The sequence below is a fragment of the Telmatherina bonti genome, assembly GCF_933228915.1.
Source record: "Telmatherina bonti genome assembly, chromosome: 1".
In the NCBI taxonomy this organism is placed as follows: domain Eukaryota; kingdom Metazoa; phylum Chordata; class Actinopteri; order Atheriniformes; family Telmatherinidae; genus Telmatherina; species Telmatherina bonti.
Window position 1 is genome coordinate 12472789 of NC_136619.1, and position 14624 is coordinate 12487412.

A 14624-nucleotide genomic window follows, 5' to 3' on the forward strand; every position below is an offset into this window, starting at 1 on the left:
AGAAATGTTTAATCATGTGAAAAATTGTTGTGATCGAGGTATTACCGAGCAATGGTTTTACAGCAAATGTCTGTCCAGGTAAGAAGGAAGTAATACAACCATTATGTGACATTTTCCCCATTAACCATAAAAAAACCTTGGTTATAATGTACAAAATAGTCATCTGGAAGCACATTAGGCTTTACAGTATATGGAGTGTTTTCTCTTGCCTTCAGTGTGTTACATAGCTTTTAATGCAACAAAAAAGCCTGCAAAAGTACAAAGCCCACAGACTATATCAAAGAAGATGCCGTGGACAAACTGCCGAAACCCCTAAGCAGCATTTCAGGCTTTTATTCTATTACTTATACATCCCTGGGTGTATAACAAAATCTCATTATGTCTGCCTTGAGAATAGTTTAGCATACCTCCAGTAAAAAATCAGATAGAGAGCAGCCTTAAGGAGGCTGTAGCTAAAAGGTAGCACTCTAATCAGACGGGGATAAAAAAGGGCTGTGTTGAATTTGAGAAATGCTGTCGTGTTTTAGCACCCTTAAAATAACATCATGATCTGTGAATCATCACATTCTGGACTACTTAGATCACATTATAGCTTAGAGTTCGGTTCATTTTAATCAAATCTGCAGGTATCTTCATCATTTTACTCAACCGAATAGATCAGTGATCCTCACTGTTAATTCAACAAGAGCCGCACTCAATACTAAGACAAGAGGAGAGACGCCCCCCCCCCCCAAAAAAAAAGCATTCCCACGCTACGTATCCTGCTACGTTGCCAAATCAGTAACATTCAGTTTTTTTTAGCAACTATTCGTAATCCTAAATATTGCATGGAGTAACGGCATTCTTATGCAACAGTATATGGTGAAAATAAAATAATGTCTCCAGAATGTGGGTGTTTCTTTTCCAATATATATACGGAGCTACCGACGGAGCGGGTCTTTGGCGGAGTTCGGTGCAGCTGAAATCAGCCTAAACTGGCAACTCTGACAGGGTCAGTTTGGGCCGTTAGGACAGCAAAGTTTTTGCAAGCAGCCTGCAGCTCTTGTTAGTGGAGAGAACTGCACTGTTGAGGATCATTATGACTTGTTTAGATAGCATTTTTTTTTAAAGCCAGTGGCTGCTTCAGTGGCCGCATGGCACGAGTCAGTGAGCCGCATGCGGCTTGCGAGCCTTGCAAATGGAATAGATGGTCACTGGGTTGAAATGACAGAACTAGATTTGTATACTCAAAGAAAAGTTTTGAGTGTTTGTCCACATGAGCTTAGCCAAGTGTTTCAGCAAGTCTGGAAATTATGAATGAATCTTGTATTTGTCAACTAACTTGATCTGGTTAGCATGAGTTGTGTTAGCTGTTACAATCATTTCTCGCTACAGCACACCCCACTTCTTAGGCATTAAAAGTCTAGCTTAGGAGAAATATCTGTTGAAACAAGAAAAACATGTCTACAAACATCAATGTTTTCCTCCGTGTATTGTTAGCTTACATTGTCTGTAACCTCATGTGCTTTCACGTGTTGTCCACCGCACTCGGACTCATTCTCAATGTCACATGTCTCAGGTTTGTATATCGCGGCAACAAAGATGTTTCCTGTATTTAAGCAGGTGAAAGAAGAAAAGTAAGGACACGGTGCATTTGGTGCTTTCTCTCTAATTTTTTGTGTTGAACATCATCATCATCAAACATCAGTATTTTCCATTTCAGTTTGTTTGAACCGCACCTCAGCAATCTTTAACTCTGTTTCTGGAAGTTCTTTTGGACAGCTTCACCATTTCACACTCATCTCATGACTCATGGACACAGCTATCCCTTAGATATACACATCTGTTTTGTATTTACAATGTAACTTTCGTACATAAAGCAATGGTTTTATGTAACAGTCTTTCACTGGGTCAAAACTAGAAAATAAAATGTGTAATTTCCCTAAAACAAAGTATAACATATCTCCTTTCTTTGTACAAAACCGTACATATCTCCTTTCCGTAAACAGACCACTGAAATGAGCAACATTGCACGTGTTCATATCAATTATTAAACATTTTCCAAACGAAAACAAGCTTAAAATTCTTTAACAAACATCTTAGAATAACTAAACTAGAAGCTATTTGCCATCCTTTATACCTGAACACTGGCTGTGAGAATTGTTTTATTTCCACAGAAGTCCTTAAGATCCACCAAACTGCTGTCTCACTCGTGTGAAATATGACGCGGTCTGTGCAAAATGGCGGCCGCTCAAGCAAACTTACTGAAAAGCAGCTTTATAAATAGCAAAATAACTCTACACCACATTATAAATGCCAAAAACCAGGAATAATTTCAGGATCAATACCAAAGTGATATGTGCTTAAGCAGGTGAAAGAAGAGATGTAATGACATGGTGCATCTTATGGTCTCTCACAGATCACATCTGATTAAACGGTAGAAAAGTCCGTCATATTTACCGCTTCCATGGCAACAAGAGAGAACAAATGTCCCGCTCCACTAATATATAAAAAAAATACTATAATAAAAAAAAAAAAAAACATAAATGTGATCAACCTGTTTTAGGTGTACCGCAATAAGGAAGAATACACAGATGGAGGTAGATATGTCTATGATGGCTGTATTAGAAAATATCTGATAGCCAGATTAATTCATCGTGTCTCAGCAACATCACTGTGTGTTGTAAGGATCCTTTAGAAGCAGCTGCAAAAATACAGATGTGTGTAACAAAACATAATGATCCAAAGTAATATAAACAACTATTATGTTGTTTGTGACTTCTTTCTCCTTACAGGGAAACGTGAAACACAACTAAGTCCTGTTATGTCCAATAATACCAGAGGATTACATACTGTGCTGTACAATTATAGTTGTTTTGGACACCAAGTTCTAAATGCATATCTGACTTTTAAACCCTCTTTTTTTTTCATAATCATCAATTTCCTATCCCAAAACAGTTTGTTCTCATTTAATCCTCTTTCTGTTGTTTTAGCTATTTAACGATCAGGTTTCATGTCATTACTGGTTCATATCAGCGACAACTGCTGCTGAAGCCGTGATGCCCGGCCGTGTGTGCTGTGGTGATCTTCATGTGGATGTGTTGTAGAAACCACATGTACTCTGTGTGCAGATCTATCAGAGCACTACAGCTTTCATGGTAAACCTACAGACTGTCATGTTTTATTCAGAGTGGGGCACAAAGAGGAGTTCTGTTGAAAAGCTTCCTGCACCTCCCCGTCTCTCTTTTTCTCACTGAGCTTTCTGTCTCGCTATTTCTACCTTTTTCCCTGCAGCTTTGTCACTTACTCAGCCTCCTATTCTGTGGAGCCACCCGGTTTTTAAAGGCTAATCAATAGAAGAATAAGCCAGTCTGGAAGCACAAACATTGTAAGCAATGACAGCAGCGAAGGATGAGACTGATCTAAGGGAAGAAATACACATATATTTATTCCCATATATTTTTAAAAACAGATTTCTCAAGCCTCTAGCTGTGAAAAGATTGTTGTTAGAAGGAGTTATTAGGGACAGGAGATAAAAAGAGCCGCTGAAAGAGACAGAGGAGGAGGCTGTTATTCCTTACTCTGCTCAGTTAAAGGTAAAAGGTTCTTTTTTTCCAGTAATAAACAGTTTACAGTCCCGATTCATTAGACAGTATCCTCCTGTGGCGTCGCAGCACTGACAGTAGAACAAAAAAAAAATCCAAGATAAGAGCTCCGCGGCTCGGCAGGTCCAGTGTCATCTCGCAGTTTACGTGCACTTCAGAGATTTCAAACCACTTGAACCATGTTGCTCCTACTAGTCTTTCTTCAGCGGCTTCAAAGTTAGATAAAACAATTCTCACACGCTGAGACAACATTATTTATTCTCTTAACATTGTTTTATATTTTTTTTCTTACAGTTATGCTGAAATATCCCGAAGCTCACAGCAAAGCAGAGAATCGTCTTTCTAAATGCTACCCTGTAATTCAGCATGAAGAGTATCTTTAAAAAGACATCTTGGGCTCTTGACTGGAGTTTAAAAAAAAAAAAAGCAAAACAAACACAAAGTAGATTCACTTACAATTTCTTTCTCTTCGCTGGCATCCTGTCAGTCCTCATATTCTCTCTCTCCATGAGATATATTCATTTGGTGGTGAAATGCCTCTCTAATCATGTTTTCCTGTCAGAGTAACGCAGTTTCCGTCTCATAAAATATATCATGGCAGAATTTTGAGAAAGGGGATTTTAAAAGAATACAATACTCACTGGTTTTTTTCTTTTTCTTTTTCTGTTTCGTTTCAGTCGTCCAGCATATAAAGCGGAGAGACATCATCCTGAAAAGGGAGCTGGGTGAGGGAGCGTTTGGGAAAGTCTTCTTGGCAGAGTGTTACAACCTGAGCCCCACCAAGGACAAGATGCTGGTTGCTGTCAAGGTACATCTTCAGACTGTTTGGTTCTCCTTGTGGGTTGTTGGATGTTTTTTATAGTCTTTAATCAATGCAGTGACAGCGATTGCTTCTTAATGTGCCCCTTAAGCATTTAGAAAAGCTAATGTGTGTTGCTTGACTATACGTTTAATGGATTTTAGCAATGAAAAAAAAAAAAACTTTCATGGTCCTAAAGTGGCTTGGAGTGATCCAAATCAGTGAATGAGTATCTCTAAATATGCTAATCTGCTAATATGCTTATAATTTACTGAGACGCTCAACACTTGAGTGCAGGAATATTGAAAAGAAAAACTGGTCTGCAGAGCATTCATTTATAATGAAGTTGCAAAATTCAACTTGATTTTAAGACAGATGAGCAAAGTATCTTTCTGAGTACTGAACCCTGCAGAGACATGTCTTTTCTAGTATTTTCAGTGGATACGTACAACTGCAACATGTCCAAATGACCTGAACCCACTTCCATTGAAGGTTAACATATTTAGGTAAAATATTAAGTCTGAGCATGTGCAAACTTAATGTAACTATGCCTTACCCAGTAGTCCAAATACGTTCAAATTGTTTACTATTTACATAGTTTTCTCTTTTTTTCCTATTTTTTTTCGGACATTTAAATCTGTCATACATACCTGACATGTTTAGATTGTAACTTTTCCATCGTCATCAGAGCTGTCGCTAAATATGTCAGGTGTGTGTGTGTGACAGAGATTCAGTGTCTCTCGAGTATCTGGTTAGGATGCCTTCTGGATGCTTCACTGGTGAGGTGTTATAGGTACAGTAAGTTCACCTGGGAGGAAATCCCGGGGAAGACCAGGACCCGCTACAGGGACTATGTCTCTCGACTGGCCTGGGGACGCCTCGGTATCCCCCTGGATGAGCTGAATGAAGTGGCTGGGAAGAGGGAAGTGTGATCTTCTCTGCTTCTGCTGCTGACCTCCTTGACCCCACCCTGGATAAGTGGAGGAAAATGGATGGAGATTCAGTACCTTTAGGATGTCCTTCTCTGAAATTATGTGTCCAACACGTTGCCATGATTTATTAGATGTCAGATATTCCAACAAGTGTGTGTTATACTTTGATATGTGTTTAAAGGGGTGCTATGATGGTATTTGGAGTTTTCTGAGCTTTCTACAGTGTTACCATGTTGAATCCTCATCAGACATGTGAACGACACTGTTTTTTATCACCTAAACGCATGTTTGAGTTTGAGTTTGAGTTCCAGCACGCTCTCCATTCGGTTTCCATGGCGACGAAAAATGTGTCGTTTTAGAGAGTTTTTTCTACTTGGAAATCCTTGTGACGTCCCGGGGGATAAGGTTCGGTGATTGGTTACCTTCTACTGGTTAACAAAGGCATGTACAAATACATCAGGTGGGTGGAAAACGTGGGATAAAGTTATTTCCAACGATGGCTGGTGAGTTTACCAAAGAGAGACATCCTGCTGCATTCGTTGCTGTGGGTTGCTGTTTTCCACTTCGTTTTCAGGGTCTGATTCAGGTTCCAACATGTAGGGCTGCATGCTATGTGTTGACATTGTATTTTGTTTTTTTATTGAGTTCATATTAGCCTAATCCTTCTGTTTATGAGATGTTACAATGACGGCGAAAGCAGTTGCGGTGCGCGCTCCCGATGTAATGCAGTGGCAGGAGGCGGGGCTTAATGCGGAAGAGTCTCAATCCACTCGTTTTGCCCGCAGGCTGATCTGACAGCCTACGGAGAGGGTCGGTCTGAAGTAAAGAAAGCCATTTGTAACAATAACTCGATCAATCCCAGCCCTTCTGGTCTCAGAAATAAAAATAAATTAGCCTGAAATGCACATAATTCCACTTTAAGTAATATTATTCTTGTGTTAGCAATTACTGAAAATACTGTTGGTTTTTTTTTTTTTTTAGCCTTGATAAGTTTTAACAACCGCAAAAGTGGAACCCAAGTATTTTTAAATGACTGTTTTCAAAATTTTACTGCATCACAACAACTTGTGATGCAGTACAACTGACATAGGAATTGAATAACATCAGATTTATTAAAACTCATTAAGCTCAAGTGCAAGACAAAGATGTTGTGATTTTAGTCTGCAATTTGTGATGAGATATTACATCACAGGAGACAAGGAGAAGTAATCTCAGTCATGATTTCAATATCTGTATACTGAATGATATTATATATATATATATATATATATATATATATATATATATATATATATATATATATATATATATATATATATATATATATATGTATGTATATATAAAATCTAATCTAATATTATATTATATTATATTATATTATATTATATTATATTATATTATATTACATTATATTATATTATATTATATTATATTATATTATGTATGTATGGTGTCCCTGAAGCTTGACATCACTTCGAAGTATATCCTCCTGACTACCAGTAGTTCAATATGTCCTCTGTGGAGGACCTTTGTAAACCGAAATGTTTTCATCTCCTTGAATGCTACTGAACTGACACCTTTTGGTCTTTCAAGAGGACATTTAGTGCTTTTAAAAGGGGGGGGGCTTTGTGAACTTTCTTTCTCTCTTCAAGAAAAATGGCCTCCATTGCAACAAGCATTTTTAATGGGAAGAGCCAAAGTGCATAATACTTTTCTTTGTGCTGATTTTTACTTGAAATTTTGTAGTTATATTTTCATTGAATAACTTATAAACACATTAAATCGTTTCTTAGATAAATATAACTGTATTTTACCACAATTTTTAAAATTTAAGCAATATCCTTCGTAGTTGACATTTTTAGTTACACATTTTTTTTCCTGGTAGTCAGGAGGATATAAGAAGATGACAAATGGCCTAATTGTGTCCAAAATGTATCTGTGTTTGAGTAATACAGTTAGATCCGAAAGGTCTTTTTCATTTCATGCTCAGTAAATCATGATGCAGAGCTCATTTAACTGCAAAACTGCAACACATTATAGCAGGATGTCCATTAAAACATAAACTACTACATGAGGATGTGAAGCTAACATCAGATGGTTCACTGAAAGTAATCTGTCCTGTGCCATCTCCACACCATCTTTCCATCTTTACCTGTTATGTTTTAGACTAATGTTTTGATTTTATTAAGATGTCATGTTTGTAATAAAAAGGGACTTCATGGTTATTCTCAGACACTCCAGTATATTTAGATTTTGATCTACCTTGCTGAGAGTACCCCAGAAAGTAAAGTAGGAGCAGTCTGATGTCATTGCAGCCCAAAATAAATCGAAACATTACATATCCAATTAGCGACATGTAATGTGACAAAATCTGCTTCCATTCACACATCTAATTATTCAATGAAAAAAGTCTTGAAAACCCATTTAAAGCACCTCATTTTGGTAGCATAAGGGAATGCTGCACTTCGGTAAATGAGCCTCCCCCACCATGCTGGGAAAAAGAGATAATCTTCTTATGGCGTATTGCTTCAGTATTTGTAATAGCAGGCAGTTTCAGATAGAGCTTTGGGAATAGCTCATATGTGCATGTGGTATTTTTAATAGAAATTTTACCCAGAAGCACTTTTCTTAGGTTGGTTTTTAATAACCTGAAATGTTTGTTTCTGTGTGGAAAAAAGCCAAATAAAATATCCAAAACTTGATTTTTAAAAAGCATGTCCCTGTGATTGTTGGCAAAGTGTGAGAAAGCTGATTCGGTGCCCTTAGGCCCAAATCCATCACCCAGTGAATAGTTTATCCGCGGCTGCTGACTCCACACTTCCCTCATCTTTCGTCTCCGGCTTGTTTTATGTTCAGTTTAGTCATTTATCTATTGATATTATTTATTTGTTGCTGATCTTCAAAGTTTCATTCCTAAGTTTTCTTGCTGAGTGGGTCTTACAGGAGGTCGTGCTTCAGTAGTTAATGCTTCTTTGAGCAGACTACGCTGCTAAGGTCACTGCAGTGACATCTGAAGAAGTTCAGTTCCTATCTGTTCATATTTTCTGCTGGTTGTCAGAGCAACACCAGACAGTCAAATGGATTCTGATTGGTTAAGTGTTTCATTAAACACTGGTGGGAAAGCATATTTTGATGTTTGAGGCTCTCATTGGAGATTGATTAGACTTTCATTCATCTTTTCCTTAACTGCTTAGACCAATTAAGGGTTGTGGGGAAGCTGGAGCATATCCCAGTAATCATGAGGCGAGATGCAGGATACACCCTGGACATATCATCAGTCCATCACAGGGCCACACAGAGACACTTGATGAGACTTCACAAGCTGATTATCAGCTGTGCAACACCTGCGGTCTGTTCCAGAAAACCAGTTGTGTTGAAACTCTGAGTATTTTTACCCTGAATTGGAGGAAAAAGCTGTCAGACATTGGCTGGCAATCTATCTATCTATCTATCTATCTATCTATCTATCTATCTATCTATCTATCTATCTATCTATCTATCTGTATCTATCTATCTATCTATCTGTATCTGTCTATCTATCTATCTATCTGTCTATCTATCTATCTATCTATCTATCTATCTATCTATCTATCTATCTATCTATCTATCTATCTATCTGTCTATCTGTCTATCTGTATCTGTCTATCTGTATCTGTCTATCTGTCTATCTATCTATCTGTCTATCTAGCTATCTAGCTATCTATCTGTATCTATCTATCTATCTATCTATCTATCTATCTATCTATCTGTATCTGTCTATCTATCTATCTGTCTATCTATCTATCTGTCTATCTATCTGTCTATCTATCTATCTATCTATCTATCTGTCTATCTCTATCTATCTATCTATCTATCTATCTATCTATCTATCTATCTATCTGTCTATCTATCTATCTGTCTATCTAGCTATCTATCTATCTATCTATCTATCTATCTATCTATCTATCTATCTATCTATCTATCTATCTGTCTGTCTGTCTATCTATCTGGACATGAGGAGAGAGTGCATACTGAATGATCCATTGCCATATACCTTTCTAAGATATATTGTTATATTTCGTCTTTAGCTGCCTAAACATGTGTTTTCCCTAGCAGGATTGAATGTAAATACTTTTCAGTTTTAGTTCTATTCACCGATATTTGACCCCACGTTCTCCAGTTTTAATAAAGTTCAATATTTAGTCAGTGCATGAGAGGATTCTAACGTCTACATTGACTCGTACTACAGTTTTCTTCCCTTATGCTTCTCTCTCTCCTTAGCAGCAGCTTTAGTGTTTTCCTCTTTACCTCTTGTGTTGCCCAAATGCTTCAATAAGACTCTTGCTCCAATCTGGTAAAATAACTGGCTTTTTATCATAGGTTGCCATGGTGAATCCAGTTAGTGGGGCTCTGTTGATGATAGATTTTTATTGTGATTCCCATTTCCTGATAGATACTCAGACTTGATAGACCAACTCAGGAAGTGGATCTAAAACCTCAAGAGGGGCTCAGCTGAGATTAAGTAAGCGCTTAACTCAGAGTTAGTTGAAGCTCCTTTCTGAAATCAGCACCACCAGGAAACTTACCACAATGATATTTTTCTTGTACGTACATTTTTTTTTCTTTTATTTTGTTAGTCTTGCATTTCAGAGTAATAGCTGCTTTGCTAGTTACAGGTGTAGCTACATGTCACTAAACCTGTCATTGTGATCTGAAAAAAGATTTCTAAACTAGATCGTGTCTGTTACCATGGTGAATTTGCCCACTGAGTGTCCACTGTTTGGCTCGTAAATATTCAGACAAACCACTGTTATGATTTTCTTAACAACATGCTGATTGGTCCGTACAGCTACAGACACCAGCTGCAGTATGGCCAGCTGATCGCACAGCTGTGCAGGAAAAATGATCTCATTAGCTGTGTTAAACAACATATGATGTTTATCATGCTGCGAATGGAAAACATTTCCTTTTCAAGGAGTTCTGTCAGTTTTTCTCAGTTCATCAGAGACAGTCAGAGCTGTGTGTTGGCATAAGCTCCGTAGTTTAGCTGGAGTTTACATGGAACAGGTCTTTATTACTGATTCTCATTGATATTAGTCGGACTTGTCTTATTTTTCCTGCAAGACCAGTTTTCTATAGAAGAAACAGAACATTGTACATAATCATTTAACCTCATTTTTGCATACTGCGTTCAAATGCAAGTCATCTGGAATGCCATTCGTTCCAATTGGAATTCCCTTAATCCCATCGTTTATAACTGTGCATTGATTTGTCCCCTCCTGAATTTGCTTAATGTTTGATGAAAAAGTGCAACTTTCACTGTAAATTAAAAGACTGCACTATCTGCCAAACTGGAGGATAAACCAAACAGCACCATGCTAACAAGCTGCTAGCTTGGCAAACTGTCAACGCACTCTTGAGACTTTCTTCACCATATTGAATTAAAACCCTCTCTGAATTTTATTGTATAGAAATTTCTTTGAATGGATGAATGAAACATAGCCATTATCTGATAAAATATCACACTTACAAATTCTTAATCAGCTACAAACATTGGTAAACATTGTGATTGTTTATTTAAACTTTAACCAATAAAATGAACTCATTGAGATTGAAATCTTGGCGAACTCAGACCAAGAGAAACTGCAGCTAATGTCAACCACAAACAAAACCTGCACCTAGCAATGAAAACAAAAACACACAGAAATCATGGTCTAAAACACAATCAAAGCTAAAGAAAAGTAATCTATCAATAACATGTCAAAGAAAGCCGCAGTCTGAACTTCCATTTGACCATCAATTTAAAATATCTTTAAAAGCGTGCAGCAAGACCGCCTCTGTCAGCACGTGTTTCCAGGCTGCAGAAGCAGCATATTCGAAAGCCATATTTCCTGCTCTAAGAACAGCTAACAGTATGATGTCTTGTGAGATTATACCTTGCTGAGTTATTTCATGTAAAGCGTGCTTATTGATATGAGGAAACCAGACCCAAACAACATCTAGCGATGAAAACATAGCAATGCTCAAGTCTTCTTGTGAACAAGTCAGATAGAGAAACACTAGCAAACAAAATCTGGGGATGAATAAGCAATTTGTAAATTGTGACGGGCCTCAGATCACCAGGTAAAACAGTATCAAGCGCAAGCATCTAGAAAAGGCATTCATATAAACAACATCACCGTAATCCAGCACTGATATTAAAGCAGTCACCGTTTTCTTTGTAGCCTCAAAAGAAAGGCTGAAGTGAAAACTCAGCTTAAGCTTCTATCATTTTACCAGTTAGTGAATGGGATGAACGTGATGTGCGTGTTGTCTGTTAAGATACCCAGATCTATACTCTTCTGTTGTTCAATGAGTTGATCTGGAGAAGTGGTGATTCTGGGAATGTTGTTTGGTTCTATTTTAAATTTGAGAACAACAAGCATTTAGTTTTGATTGCATTTATTACAAGTCTTAAATCATTAAAAGACGCTCCATTCTATTAAAGACATGTTGCTACAGAAAGCCAGGCTAGTGTAGATTATGAGGTATCATCTGCATAAATATGTAAACTTTCAATGGCCCTGTGGTACACCGCTAGAAACTGAACTGGAGTTTTAACCTTTAGTTTGTCCACACTGAGTTCTAGGAGGGAGGTAATTTCATTCTAATCAGCCCTCAAAGTGGCTTTATTTTCATCAGATAAAAGTGCTACAAACTGACACTTTACATCAGTTTTATGCTAATTGTAATGCAAATAGTACTCATTGTAAAATATCTGCCTTTTAAGGAATTTTCCCATTTTCCATTTTAAAAATATGCAGCATTTCCTAAAATGCAAACTCCACAAAACTACCAGAAGCTAAACATGGCACAACCTCATCAGTTGTGAAAAGATGATGTCAAACAAACTCAGCTTAAATGGCATGTAAGCGAGGGCTGCATGCTTTTCTGCAGTTTAGTTCACTACTGGTGACGAGACTCAAGCAACAAAGTCATGAGCGAAGTGGACATTTGTTGAGTTGACATATAACTGAGTTCTCTCCTGTTTTATTTTTTTGGTAGTGGATGTCCTTAAGTTTACTGGTCTTTGCTTCACAGTAAAACTAGCCTAACCATCAATCACAAAGATGAGCAACTGCTGTCAAAAAAAAGAATATTGATGTTTCAGACTTGATGTGGGAGCAACCACAAAGTTAAAACCCCAGTGAACCGGAGGATTTATTTCTGAAAGATTTGAGCCTTTGCAGCCGCTGTCAGTGTGATGCAGCTCGCGATGCTATCAATACTAGGTTGCACATGGCGAATCCCAGTGTGAGAATAAAGATCTGTATGAATGTGAAGCCTGCCAACGCAGCATAACTGGTCAGGACATAAAGACAGAAGCGCCCCGTCCTTGACACCAGAGGAACAGTTCAGATGGCTGTGAATGAGGATTTGGATGTCACCTACTTTGATTTTTAGGAAGAGTTTTATAAAAGAAAATGCCAGAAATTATCCTCTGCTTTGACCTCTTTGCAACACAGTTCCGTGTGCTTTTCCGCCTGGTCATGTGTCTGGCTATGATGAAGCAGGAAGAATTTCTCTGAATACACTCAAAGGTCCCTGCGATGGACTGGCGAGCTGTCCGGGGTGTACCCTGCCTGTCGCCCAAAGCCGGCTGGGATAGGCTCCAGCTTCCCCGCGACCCTGAATTGGAATAAGCGGTTCGGAAAATGAATGAATGAATGACACTCAAAGGTCAACAAAAAGAAAATTCATCGCAGCGTTTTCCCTCAATTTATCGTCGCTGAGCACTTTGGAGGTATTGTTTTGGAGGGATGCCCAGAGAAAAAACATTTCCTTAAGAGTGCGGCTTGATTTGGTAATAGAATTTTATGGTTATTTTTTCCACTCCGTCGTCCATCTCAACCACGTCCAGCGCTTCACAGAAAGGGAAGAGCACATGCATTTCCATCCTGGGGGTCATTCCATCGGTGCTAATGTGAGCAGCAGGCTGGAAAAGCAGGACTCAAGGCCGAGGAGATCAAGAATGGCAACTCTGAGTATTTTCCTGCAGCTGATGAAGTGTCAAGAGCTTTTTTTTCCCTCCAATAAATAGTTGGCTGCAATAAGATAAGTTACTTTGGTTATTTATTTATTTTCCTTTCTTTCTCAAGCTGGTGGCTTTAACTGACACCCCCATCGAGATTTGGTGTTTTATTTGCTCTCCACCTCAAAGGCAGGCTCAGATCACCCCTGTGCTTCATTTTATCACTAATCAGATCAGACTGTGTGTGTAGTGGATGCTGCTGCACCTTTACTCTCTGAACATTACTACCTTTAGAACTATTAAGTAGAAGATTTTGAAAAATATATAGAAATGAACAATTGGAAAGCTACATAACCATGTTTGGGGGAAAACAGCTTTACATCAGGACGTAGTTGTTCCTGCTGCAGCGCAAGCCAAAATAAATTCATGTTTAATGTGTTCACAGCAAACGTAACTCATACGGCAACATTAATTTTTAATTTCAGAAAGAAATCAAACATTGGTAGACAATTTGCAGTTAGTTTATTGCTGCATTGCTGCATGTGGCGTGGGTGTGCAAACATCAAGGCACAGCAGGAGTCAAAGTTGTTCTCCTGGCTAAGCAGTTGGAGATGCGCAGCCTGTTGCCTGTAGGTCGGCATCGAACTTCTTCCTGTGGCGGCTCATTCTTGATCCAAACAAGCCTCAGCATTTAGGGATGCTGCAGCTCGGTTATCAGCCAAAATCTTTTGGCCTCTGTCAGAGTCCCTCAGGTCTTCAAAGCTGCCCATTTCTGGATCCGACACACTTTTTTCCACAAGAACTGTTGGCCATGAAATGTGTCACTGAATCCTTTTAATGTCTTTTTTTACTTAATTTCATCGTTCTTTATTTATTTATTCTATATTTATTTATTATTATGGTAACAACCAGTTTAAAATAAATAAAATACAATTATAAATGTTTAGATACAGTAAAAAAAAAAAAATACATCATGACAAACACTGAGAATTCTTGCTTGAACAGGTGGTCATTATTACCCTGTGTGTGTGAGCCCTGTGTGCACACTTCCAAAACCAATTTAAGTGCAATTTCAGTTTAACTTTAAATCAGTGAAGCTTCTTGAGGGAAAGAAAATATAACTAAATGTTATCCTGGTGGTCATTTCCCACTTCCATGTGATTACTGTACAATACTACACATAGAAGCAGGGGTTGCTATGCAGCAGAAGGCAGAACACATAGCAGTTACGCCTCAATGCAAGCTGCAGTCAGTCTCTGGCAGAGAATTACAGCCACACACTGTGAGAGAGGAGAGGTGTCTTCCTAAAACACAAAGTG

General features: G+C 38.2%; 1 protein-coding gene across 1 annotated transcript in view; it reads left to right on the plus strand.

Moving 5' to 3' along the window:
- Nucleotides 1–14624, plus strand: part of ntrk3b (neurotrophic tyrosine kinase, receptor, type 3b) — a gene marked incomplete at both ends in the record, with an annotated part of 243575 nt that overhangs the window by 194757 nt on the left and 34194 nt on the right. Inside the window, 1 exon segment of the mRNA XM_079244813.1 lies at nt 4262–4392. Within this exon segment, the coding sequence (XP_079100939.1) occupies nt 4262–4392 (131 nt within the window).